At 46.0% G+C, this 12,782-nt stretch overlaps 1 protein-coding gene across 1 annotated transcript; it reads left to right on the plus strand.

Moving 5' to 3' along the window:
• The first annotated feature begins 685 nt into the window (after window positions 1–685).
• On the plus strand, window positions 686–11,251 carry LOC136543676 (uncharacterized). Its single transcript, XM_066536060.1, has 2 exons — window positions 686–734; window positions 10,680–11,251. The coding sequence occupies exons 1-2, from the start codon at window positions 686–688 to the stop codon at window positions 11,249–11,251; spliced, it is 621 nt and encodes a 206-aa protein (XP_066392157.1).
• Window positions 11,252–12,782: the final 1,531 nt, after the last annotated feature.

The following is a 12,782-nucleotide window of genomic DNA, read 5'->3' on the forward strand; positions in this document are numbered from 1 at the left end:
TTCAAAAGAGGTCATTTTCTTGCTCAAAATAATATTTGAAAACTGTTATTTAAAAATTTATTGAAAATGGAAATTTAAAAGAATGTTTTCTGTTTTAGCGGGCCGCCGCCTCGCTTCTGGCCCGCCAGCCGAAGCCGGCCCAGCGAGCCTCCCGCGCCGCGCGCGCCTCGCCTCGCTCGGCCCAGCCCAGCACCGCGCCGCGCCCGGCCTGCCTCCGCGCGCCTGCCCGCGCCGCGCCGCGTCGTGCCCCGACCGTGTCAGGGCGCGCTCGCCGTGTGGCCGCCCTGCGCTGGCAACGCCCGCCGCGCGGCAGCCACGGCCTGGCTCCACCTCCACGCGCGCGCCTTCTTCTGCCCCGCAGCGCTGCCTCCTCCTCATTACTCCTCCCGCTCTCTCAGCCGCAGAGCAACAGCAGCCGCTTCCGCCCGCGCGCAACACGAGCTCGCCACCGCCGCCGCCGCTGCCTCGACGGCAGCATACCCCTCCCACGCCTCCATTCCCCGATTCACGCCGCCAGCAGCTCCGCCTAGCCTCCCTGCTTCGCTTGCGTTCGCTTGCAGCCGTCGTCGTCGAGGTAAGAACCAAGCGCGGCCGCCTCCTTCCTCTCCGGCGAGAGCACTGCCGCGGCCGGGTGGCTCGTCACGCCGCCGGGCCACCTCCACCATCCTAGCCGTTGCGGCTCGGCATGGCGTACACGCTGGCGCCACCCACGCCACCGGGAGGGCTTGCTGCCGGTGAGCACCGGCCGGCGGAGCGCCTCCCCTGCTCTCGGTCGCTGACCGGCAGGGCCCAGCCGCAGTGGCGTGGCCTTGCCCGGCCGAGCTGGGCCAGGCTGGCTTGGGCCGAGCCCCGAGCTAGGCCGCCGCTCACCTCTTCGCTCGGCTGAGCAGGCCGGCTGTGGCCGTCGGCCAGTCCATTTCCACGGGCCGGCCCAGTAGAGTTTTAAAGAATTGTTTTCAATTTATTCTTTATTATTTGAAAACAGAAATGGTTTGAAAAATGTTTGGATGATCAAACTTGTTCCAAATTTGTTGAAACAAAATTTGTTAGGTTCCTTATCACCAGATCTACTTGAGAAAAATAGTGCATGTCATTTTTGATATACTTTTCTGTAGGATTTTATTTCATCATGAATATTGCTGATAACTTAAAAAATGTGTAGAAAAATCTATAGTCTTCAGAAAAATATGATTCCAAGTTTGTTAATCTTATTATGTCATGTACTTCCTAGGAAAAATATGTTTCATACATGTGCTGTGGGAAAATTTTGAGGTGTAGTTCAAGTACTTTTAATGGCTGATTTTTGTTATTTTTGCTAGAAAGCAAACTTTGCATAAAACATGCATGTGGTAATTTTTGGACAGTCATTATATGCTATTAAAAACCTAGGAAAAATACTAATTCTGTTGTTTGACACTTTTCATAGTACAAAGTAATTTTATGCTCATTTTTATGCTATAGCTTGTCATTTTTGTGTAGGATAGTTTACTTATCCAAATGCCATGAAATTTTTATGGTAGTCTGTTTAGGGTAGTAGTATGCTACTGTAATTTTCTCAAATTTTTAGGAGCATCAGAAATATAGGTTGCTATTCAAACCTATTATTAATTAGGGTTTAAGCAAGTGTTGCTTTAAGTGTGATTAAGAAATTAGTAAAGCTTTGGTGTATCTTTGAAGCATTTCATAAGATAGGTTAACTTAACATATTAGTAGTAGAAGAGAATGCAGTAGATGACATGTGCTTATAGTATAGTTTCTTGGATGATGTTGACTACCTTGTATTTCAACATATCCATCGCATTCATCTCCTTCGATGCACCGTTTGCATAATCCCTTACGCGCATTGCATCATACAGGATCGCAAACCGAGAACCCAGTCGTCATACCCGAGGAGCCCGAGGAGCAGCTCGAGGTGCAGCAGCAGGAAGTGCCAGAAGCCGACGAGGAGGACGTTGAGGAACTTCCGGAGTGCCCCGATCACCGTCCGAGCTCCTTCGAGAGAGGCAAGCCCCGGAGCATTTTTCTCCCGGTTTGCAATTATTTAATTAAATGCTTTACTTTAATTGATGCATTACGTTCAAGAGTTGTTTGCAACCGTTGCTGCATTATACCTTGTTTACCTTTGTTATACTACATCCTTGTTACCCTGTTATCCGCAGTCGAGTCAATGCTTAGCTGGCTTAGACCGATAGAAGTCGGGTGATTTCCTGTCACCTGCGAGCTATAGGTGGTTACCTGGATCTGCTTGGATGACTATGAAGTCATGGTATAACTAAGTGTTAAATGAAGTTGAGACCGGACGGAGACTTGCAGAGTTTTGGACTGTAGTGTTTCCGTCTGTGTCGATTAAGGACCGACCGTTGTTGGGCCTCGAGTCATGTTGAACGCATGCCTTACATTTAGCTGGCCGGATAAAGTACCTTCCGACCGCGAAGCTGGGAGATTTTTCGGGCCGAGTAGATTGCCCGCAGCGCACTGTGCCGAAGCAGGTGTGGTAGGACACGGGGGCGGGATGATAAGACCAAAGTGCAGTCAGTCGGCCCCCGGGTACATGTGGTTCCTGGCAAACTCGAGATACCTGGAAAGTTGACTCGGTGATCAATATCTCACTTTAGCGGGTGAGTGAGATTTGTGTAAGGAATAAATCACCAGCTGGTTAGAAATCAATTCGAATCGCCATTGCTCCTGGATAGTGAGCACTTGACTTGAGTGACTTCATCGTAGTAAATGTTATGGAACACTTGGACAGTTATAATGAATATGACAGTATGGAAGTTGCTTAATGATCATTGGTTATCATTATCTGCTTAATCACATGTTTACTCTAGTATAGGTGCAAATCTAGTTGACAGGTTAATAATAATTAACTTGGCAATAATGCTTTTAGAAAGGTTCTTGAAATGCTAAAAATGCTTCTTTTTGCAAATGAGTCAGCTACCCTACTATAAAGCCCTTCATAATCCTTGGTGTCATTTATTTTCGGTTATGTCGGGTAAGTCTGGCTGAGTACATTCTCGTACTCAGGGTTTTATTCCCACTTGTTGCAGATGGGCAGATGTACTACGGCTACTGTATCAACTGCCTATATCCTGCGATGGGTGATGCTTAGGACCATGGGCATGGTCATTCCTTATGTCTCATCTGATGCTTTTGTTGGAAATGATCATTCGCTGGCACTATATTTAAACTCCGCGTGAGTGTGTGTGGTTTGAACAAATGACTTCCGCTATTTTCATTCGAACTGGTTTGTAATAACTATGTTGAAACTCTGATGTATTTGAGATCGCAAACTTTTATGTAATATGTGATGGTGACCGCTAAACTTATTACGATCATGGCTGGGACACGAGTTGGTTTGAAATCCTTCGTGATTTCACGGACTACCGGGTTATACGGGCTTAAGTTCGTTCAATCGTCTGCTCTGGTGGATGATTTTCTTACTTAATTTCGTATAATTGGTCGGTTCAGTTACAGCTGGCATCAGAGCATGGTTTAGCGTGTTACTGTTCACAAGTGTATTTAAAACAAAAAGGCATTTGAAAAACGTGATTTTCAAAATCTAAAGTGTGCCAGTGATCATATCCTTTATGCCCAGTTAAGGACTTTAGGTGGCTTAATTAAGTACTGACTGGGGTTCTTGCATCATATTTCTCTTTCGTCGCTCATACGGCGTGCTATTGTATGAGTGCCACTTGTTTAAGTGGTAATGAATGGATCATTTGCCTCTACGCCTCGGTAAGTGTGAGTTGTGAGAGCATGATCAGATACACCGCCGATCTAGGGTGAATGCTTATTTGATGCTGGAGTAATTACATGTTCTACGCATGTTTTACAAAGGTATCTCATGTATGGGCCTTCCGTCTATGGAGGCGATGCCATCAATAGGACGATGGTTCGGGTAGTTACTACCGTTGTACACGTATCTGGGGATCCGTGTAGAGCGTGTAGATAAAATTTTACTGCTTTTATGCATTCATTGGGAATTGGGCTGAAATGAATCTTCTGCAGGTACATAACAACGCTATCGTGTAGAACGTATTAGCTACGTATTGAGAGATCGTTGTATGCCACCGAATTAGTCGTTAGAAATTATTTATTTCCTAAGTTTGGGAGAACGTACGACCCGTACATACATCATGTTACTTGTGCATCTCATTCATCTCATGCATACCTCCCCTTATAAATTGATTATCTCATTTTGATAAAAGTTGTATCACCAAAAATATGTTTCCCCGAAGTGATAAAGGAACTTTTGCTACAGATGGCCCGCACGAAGCAGACCGCCCGTAAGTCCACCGGTGGAAGAGCACCTCGACGTCCATTGGCCCTGAGGGAGCACCGCACCACGGACACCTTCTTGAGCGAGTTTGGCATGCCGACCTTGCTTTGGAGAGTGCTCCATGATGTGGGGTACCCAGAGGGTCAAGAGCCGGTGTACTCTTGGAATGAGAGCCAGTTGGCAGATGATGGACTTGCAGTGGTGGAGATCACGGTTCCTGCTCTCGGTGATGCTCCAGATTGGGATGGTTGGCATTTGGAGTTTGAGGGTCGCACTCCAGCTGAGGGTGCAGAGGGAGCAGCCTTCCGTGTCATCAGGGACATTATGAGCAGATTTCCCAGTGAGCTTGCTGCAGCTCTAGCTGGTACTTTTCCTAGGGATGATCCTCGCGATGCCATTTGGGTTTAGCCTCAAGGAAGTGCATTAGTCAGAGGTCCAGCTGAAGGACAGGCTAGTGACAACCAGGCAATGAGTGCTATGTTCGCCGCCATCAGAGCATATGAGGGTCTCGAGAGTACCTACTGGACTTTGACTGGCTTGCGTAGTGAGGATAAGCTAAAAGGGAAGAAGCAGAAGAAGAGACAGGCACGAGCTATAGCTAGCTTGCAGGAGCAGTTGGCTGATATGAACTTACAGCGAGATCAGGCGGTTGAGAGAGGTGATAGAGCTATGCAGCGAGTGCATACGTTGACTCAAGCCAACAACAATGCAGATCGCATGATTGGACAGTTGGTTCAGGAAAGGAATGAAGCCTAGAACACAAGAAACCTTCTGCTGCAGAGAGTCGATGAGTTAGAGGAATACAACGGCAACCTGCACGAGGAGTTTCACGCGCTCTACAATGGGGTTGGCCCATATGCTCCACCGAATGCCGCTGGCATGGACATCGACGACGACGACCAGGATGAGCCTATAGTTTCACCTGGAGGCGATGGTGACGTCTCCGATCCCGACGATGGCCCCGAGGAGTAGGCTAGTTGCTTTGCGCTAGTATCTAGGTCCTGTCGCGGTGACCTTTCTTTTGTTGGCATGTAATCCATCGTATGTTGTTTCGAACGTATGAGACTTGGCATGTGGTTGGAACTTGAATTTCAAATGCGATATCTGAACGCATAAAAAGTCCAGTGTATGTATGCTGGCAATGTGATTTTATAGACGCGATGTTTGCCGTTTAAGTATTTCGATTAAGTGCTGTCGTTTTAATTGGAATGCGATTGTTGTGCCTCTGTTTTATTGTATGAATTTATTCTCTCCAGTAAATTCAGTACAGCATAAGTTTTCCATCACTCGCAATTATTACAGCTTCACTCAATCGTTACTTGTTGCTGAAATATGCAGATGACAAACACTCGCCGAACCACGTATGAAGCCGCTGAGCCCGGTGTTAACGGTACGGGGACCGGTGGTGGTGGTGGTGGAAACCACGGCAACAACAATGAACCTCCCCATGAGCCGCATTTGCCACCTCCTCCCCCGTTTACCCCCGAGATGTTTCTCGCATAGCTACTCGGGAGTCAGCGCAACGCGGAACAATCTCAGAAGAACATGGAAGATTTTCTGCGCACCATAGCCAACAACGTGCAACGTGGTAACAATCAAGGCGGTGGCATGGGAGTAAACCAGTATAGCAGTTTCAAAGATTTCATGGACACTAGGCCACCAGTATTCAAGGAAGCAACAAAGCCACTCGACGCTGAGGAATGGATCAACACGATGGAAGATAAATTCCGTGTGTTGAGGATGACTGAGGTTCTGAAAACGGAGTATGCTGCACTTCAATTGCAGGGACCGGCGGGAATGTGGTGGAAGCATCATCGCACCACCTTCCCTCCAAATGCTCAGATTTTTTGGAGAGAGTTTGCTGAGGCCTTCCGCGGAGTCTATATTCCACCAGGGCTGACCGAAATGAAGTTGGGAGAGTTTCTGGCATTGAACCAGGGCACCAAAACCGTGACGCAATATCTGCATGCCTTCAACAACTTATGTCGCTATGCTCCCGACATGGTCGACACAGATGCTAAAAGGATAGCCAGTTTTAAGAGGGGTCTCAATCCAAAAATGATGAAGCATGTTGGTACCAACAACCGCGTCAGATTCAACGACTTCATCAGCGACTGTCTGAAGCAGGAGAAGAATAATAACGCCAGCACCGCAGCCAAGACACGCAAGAGAGCCTTTGAAGGAGGGCCGTCTCAAGCTAGAGCACCTATGGGAGGTCATCCCCCATATCGCCCATCGGCACCTGGTGCTAGATTCAGGCCACCTCAGCCAAGAAGTCAGAATTTCTGTGGACCTCAAAAGCCGTATAAGATGGCAGTACAGCCCAACAAAGCAGCCGCAACTACGGTGCAAGGCAGTTCCAAGGGAGCTGTGGGATCTGCCGGGACAGTAAGAGGACCCTGCTATAACTGTGATCAACCCGGTCATTTCTCGAGGTTTTGTCCATACCCGCCCAAGAAGAAGCAGCAGACTTATAATGCTAGAGTGCACAGTACAACAGTGGATGAAATTCCAGAGGGAGAGCCCGTCACTGCTGGTAAGTTTCCTATCAACGAAAACCCTGCAGTTGTTCTATTTGATTCTGGATCATCGCATTCTTTTATGAGTCAAGCATTTGCACAGAAACATGGACAACTATGCACGGAATTGGGTTATGGGTACCGTATAAGTTCAGCAGGGGCTGATGTTTTGACAAACCGGATGGTTCGAGGGGCAACCCTTGAATTAGGTAGCAGAAAGTTCCGAGTGAACTTGATAGTTATGCCTGGATTAGTCTTGGATGTCATTATAGGGATGAATTGGATGAAAGATTGGGGAGCAGTCATAGATACGGGAAGTCGAGTACTTACCCTTAAGGATCCACTGGGTGAGGGTACTTTCCAAGTACCATTGCCTCGAAGAACAGACCTTATAAGTGTTACATGCGCTACAGCAGTCATTCCTATTCATCAGATTTCAGTAGTGTGTGAATTCCCGGACGTATTCCCGGATGAGCTACCTGGTCTTCCGCCAGATAGGGAGATTGAGTTTGGAATTGAGCTAGTCCCTGGAACAGCTCCAATTTCAAGAAGACCCTATCGGATGCCTCCAGATGAGTTAGCTGAGCTAAAGAAGCAATTAGAAGATTTGTCAAAAAAGGGGTTTATTCGGCCAAGCAAGTCTGAATGGGGATGTCCCGCTTTGTTTGTGAAGAAAAAGAAAGAGGGCACATTGAGAATGTGCGTAGATTACAGGCCACTCAATGCTGTGACCGTCAAGAATAAATATCCCTTGCCACATAATGATGTTCTATTTGACCAATTATCCAAGGCCAAGGTGTTCTCAAAAATAGATTTGAGATCCGGTTATCATCAGATTAAGATTAGGCCACAGGATATACCAAAAACTGTATTTTCCACCAGATACGGGTTGTATGAGTATCTTGTCATGTCTTTTGGCTTGACAAATGCTCCTGCATATTTTATGTTCTTGATGAATACAGTTTTCATGCCAGAATTGGATAAGTTTGTGGTAGTGTTCATCGATGACATTCTGGTGTACTCCGAGAACAAAAAAGATCATGAAGAGCATCTGAGAACTGTCTTGACCAGACTTAGGGATCATCAACTGTATGCTAAGTTTAGCAAATGCAAATTCTGGTTGAAGGAAGTTCCTTTCCTTGGTCACATTCTGTCAGAGAATGGAGTTTCAGTCGATCCAAGTAAGGTGCAAGAAGTTATGAATTGGAAAGCACCAACCACAGTTCCTGAGATTAGAAGTTTTTTAGGACTAGCGGGTTATTACCGTCGCTTTATACCAGATTTCTCGAAGATCGCCAAACCGATGACAAGTCTCCTTCAGAAGGATCATAAATTTGTGTGGACAGAAGAGTGTGAAGCAGCTTTCCACACTTTGCGGAAACTGTTGACCACTGCTCCTGTTCTAGCACAACCAGATATTGAGAAACCATTTGATGTGTTTTGCGACGCATCGAAGACTGGATTGGGTTGTGTACTTATGCAAGAAAGGAGAGTCATAGCTTATGCATCACGTCAATTGAGAAAGCACGAGGTCAACTATCCAACACATGATCTTGAACTTGCTACAGTTGTGCACGCCCTAAAAATTTGGAGACATTACCTACTTGGTAATGTGTGCAATATTTTCACGGATCACAAGAGTCTTAAGTATATCTTTACCCAACCAGAGCTAAACATGAGACAACGTAGATGGTTGGAACTGATCAAAGATTACAACTTGAATGTGCAATATCATCCTGGTAAGGCCAATGTAGTGGCAGATGCTTTGAGCAGAAAGTCACATCACTTGAATGTGCAGCCATTACTTGAAGATGGGTTCGATCTAATGCATCCTGCTGTGTTACATAGTATTCAGATTAGTTGCTCTTTGGAGAGTAAGATAATAGAAGGCCAGAAAACTGACAAGGGGATATTCCACATCAAAGAGAAAATAAAAGAAAAGCCGTCTCAACATTTTAAAGTGGATGAACAGGGCGTGTTGTGGTTTGACAACCGTCTTGTGGTTCCCAAGGATCGAGAGCTTAGGAATAAACTCATGGATGAAGCTCACCTTTCTAAGTTATCTATCCATCCTGGAAGTAGTAAGATGTATCAAGAACTAAGATCTCGATATTGGTGGACCAAAATGAAGAAAGAAATTACAGCCTATGTTGCCAGATGTGACACATGTTGTCGAGTGAAAGCAATTCACATGAAACCTGCCGGTATGTTGCAACCCTTATCAGTCCCTAGTTGGAAGTGGGACGATATCAGTATGGATTTTATCACAGGTTTGCCCACTACTCAAAAAGGACATGATTCGATTTGGGTAATTGTGGACCGTCTTACCAAGACCGCTCATTTCCTACCTGTCAAAACCACTTATCGACCACCTCAATATGCCGAAAAGTATGTCGCAGAAATTGTGAGGTTGCATGGTATACCAAAGACCATAATATCTGATAGAGGCTCACAGTTCACGGCTCATTTTTGGGAACATTTACACAAAGGCTTATGAACTAGTTTAATTCGCAGTACCGCTTATCATCCTCAGACAGATGGTCAGACTAAACGAGTAAATGTTGTTTTGGAGGATATGTTGAGAGCCTGTGTATTGTCTTCCAAGGGATCATGGGAGTCATGGTTACCGTTAGCTGAGTTTTCTTATAATAATAGCTATCAAGAAAGCATCAAGATGGCCCCATTCGAAGCTTTATATGGCAGAAAATGTAGAACACCATTAAATTGGGTCGAGCCTGGTGATAGACGGTATTATGGCATTGACTTGGTAGAAGAAGCCGAGAAGAAAGTTCATATTATTCAGCAGAATATGAAAGCTGCCCAATCACGTCAGAAAAGCTATGCAGACAAAAGAAGGAGACCTCTTGTGTTTGAAGTTGGTGACTATGTTTATCTGAAAGTCACGCCAATGAAGAAGAAAAGGTTTGGAATCCGAAGAAAGCTTGCTGCGAGATTCGTAGGACCATACAAGATCTTGGAACAAAGAGGTCCGGTAGCCTACAAGTTAGAGTTACCTGAGACAATGAGTACCGTTTTCCCAGTTTTCCATGTATCACATCTCAAGAAATGTTTGCGTGTTCCGGAGGAAAGAATAGAACCTCGAGGTATTCAACTCAAATCAGATTTGGTGTATCGTGAGCAACCAGTCCGGGTGTTAGACACTAAGGAACGTGCTACTCGGAATAGTGTGGTGAAAACATACAAGATACAGTGGGATCACCATGATGAGGGAGATGCAACTTGGGAAACAGGAGAGTATCTACAAAAAGCTTATGAAGAATTTTATAACAAATGGTTCGTAACCCAAATCTCGGGACGAGATTTTTATAAGGGGGGAGGGCTGTAACACCCCGGTGTTATGCCTGCATTTAGGCATTGCTAATCATACATATCGTGCATCATCAAGCATCCTATTCATACATGCATAATCTTGCATATAATAACTGAAACATTACTTCAAAACATGCGAAACATGTTTGTGAAACGTAAATGATGCATACACTTATTAGAGTTGTTTTGCTCTGATTCTTGCTTGCTAGGTTAGTAGAACTTGTTTGGTTATGATTGTAAATCATCTAGAATTGTTTAGCAAAATTTTTGGAGCAAGGTTCGTATTCAAATTAATTCAAAACTTTGCTTCCAAAGTAAATTCCCAAAATTAGGGTTTTGAGTTAAAATTTAACTTTGATTCTATAATTTAAAATCTAGATAGAATTGGACTTTGGTCATAAAAGCAAAGTTGTAGGGAATTAAATTCTAAGCAAGTTTCATTTTTGGTACATTTTCAAAAGAGGTCATTTTCTTGCTCAAAATAATATTTGAAAACTGTTATTTAAAAATTTATTGAAAATGGAAATTTAAAAGAATGTTTTCTGTTTTAGCGGGCCGCCGCCTCGCTTCTGGCCCGCTAGCCGAAGCCGGCCCAGCGAGCCTCCCGCGCCGCGCGCGCCTCGCCTCGCTCGGCCCAGCCCAACACCGCGCCGCGCCCGGCCTGCCTCCGCGCGCCTGCCCGCGCCGCGCCGCGTCGTGCCTCGACCGTGTCAGGGCGCGCTCGCCGCGTGGCCGCCCTGCGCTGGCAACGCCCGCCGCGCGGCAGCCACGGCCTGGCTCCACCTCCACGCGCGCGCCTTCTTCTGCCCCGCAGCGCTGCCTCCTCCTCATTACTCCTCCCACTCTCTCAGCCGCAGAGCAACAGCAGCAGCTTCCGCCCGCGCGCAACACGAGCTCGCCACCGCCGCCGCCGCTGCCTCGACGGCAGCATACCCCTCCCACGCCTCCATTCCCCGATTCACGCCGCCAGCAGCTCCGCCTAGCCTCCCTGCTTCGCTTGCGTTCGCTTGCAGCCGTCGTCGTCGAGGTAAGAACCAAGCGCGGCCGCCTCCTTCCTCTCCGGCGAGAGCACTGCCGCGGCCGGGTGGCTCGTCACGCCGCCGGGCCACCTCCACCATCCTAGCCGTTGCGGCTCGGCATGGCGTACACGCTGGCGCCACCCGCGCCACCGGGAGGGCTTGCCGCCGGTGAGCACCGGCCGGCGGAGCGCCTCCCCTGCTCTCGGTCGCTGACCGGCAGGGCCCAGCCGCAGTGGCGTGGCCTTGCCCGGCCGAGCTGGGCCAGGCTGGCTTGGGCCGAGCCCCGAGCTAGGCCACCGCTCACCTCTTTGCTCGGCTGAGTAGGCCGACTGTGGCCGTCGGCCAGTCCATTTCCACGGGCCGGCCCAGTAGAGTTTTAAAGAATTGTTTTCAATTTATTCTTTATTATTTGAAAACAGAAATGGTTTGAAAAATGTTTGGATGATCAAACTTGTTCCAAATTTGTTGAAACAAAATTTGTTAGGTTCCTTATCACCAGATCTACTTGAGAAAAATAGTGCATGTCATTTTTGATATACTTTTCTGTAGGATTTTATTTCATCATGAATATTGCTGATAACTTAAAAAATGTGTAGAAAAATCTATAGTCTTCAGAAAAATATGATTCCAAGTTTGTTAATCTTATTATGTCATGTACTTCCTAGGAAAAATATGTTTCATACATGTGCTGTGGGAAAATTTTGAGGTGTAGTTCAAGTACTTTTAATGGCTGATTTTTGTTATTTTTGCTAGAAAGCAAACTTTGCATAAAACATGCATGTGGTAATTTTTGGACAGTCATTATATGCTATTAAAAACCTAGGAAAAATACTAATTCTGTTGTTTGACACTTTTCATAGTACAAAGTAATTTTATGCTCATTTTTATGCTATAGCTTGTCATTTTTGTGTAGGATAGTTTACTTATCCAAATGCCATGAAATTTTTATGGTAGTCTGTTTAGGGTAGTAGTATGCTACTGTAATTTTCTCAAATTTTTAGGAGCATCAGAAATATAGGTTGCTATTCAAACCTATTATTAATTAGGGTTTAAGCAAGTGTTGCTTTAAGTGTGATTAAGAAATTAGTAAAGCTTTGGTGTATCTTTGAAGCATTTCATAAGATAGGTTAACTTAACATATTAGTAGTAGAAGAGAATGCAGTAGATGACATGTGCTTATAGTATAGTTTCTTGGATGATGTTGACTACCTTGTATTTCAACATATCCATCGCATTCATCTCCTTCGATGCACCGTTTGCATAATCCCTTACGCGCATTGCATCATACAGGATCGCAAACCGAGAACCCAATCGTCATACCCGAGGAGCCCGAGGAGCAGCTCGAGGTGCAGCAGCAGGAAGTGCCAGAAGCCGATGAGGAGGACGTTGAGGAACTTCCGGAGTGCCCCGATCACCGTCCGAGCTCCTTCGAGAGAGGCAAGCCCCGGAGCATTTTTCTCCCGGTTTGCAATTATTTAATTAAATGCTTTACTTTAATTGATGCATTACGTTCAGGAGTTGTTTGCAACCGTTGCTGCATTATACCTTGTTTACCTTTGTTATACTATATCCTTGTTACCCTGTTATCCGCAGTCGAGTCAATGCTTAGCTGGCTTAGACCGGTAGAAGTCCGGT

This window comes from Miscanthus floridulus, chromosome 3 (assembly GCF_019320115.1).
Source record: "Miscanthus floridulus cultivar M001 chromosome 3, ASM1932011v1, whole genome shotgun sequence".
NCBI classification, from domain to species: Eukaryota; Viridiplantae; Streptophyta; class Magnoliopsida; order Poales; family Poaceae; genus Miscanthus; species Miscanthus floridulus.

Excerpts from the sequence above, each read along its gene's own strand:
- LOC136543676 (XM_066536060.1), top strand. The coding sequence starts at position 686 with ATGGCGTACACGCTGGCGCCACCCACGCCACCGGGAGGGCTTGCTGCC. Across the intron at positions 735-10,679 it reads ACCGGGAGGGCTTGCTGCCG|CGGGCCGCCGCCTCGCTTCT; the intron begins GTGAGCACCGGC and ends TTTCTGTTTTAG.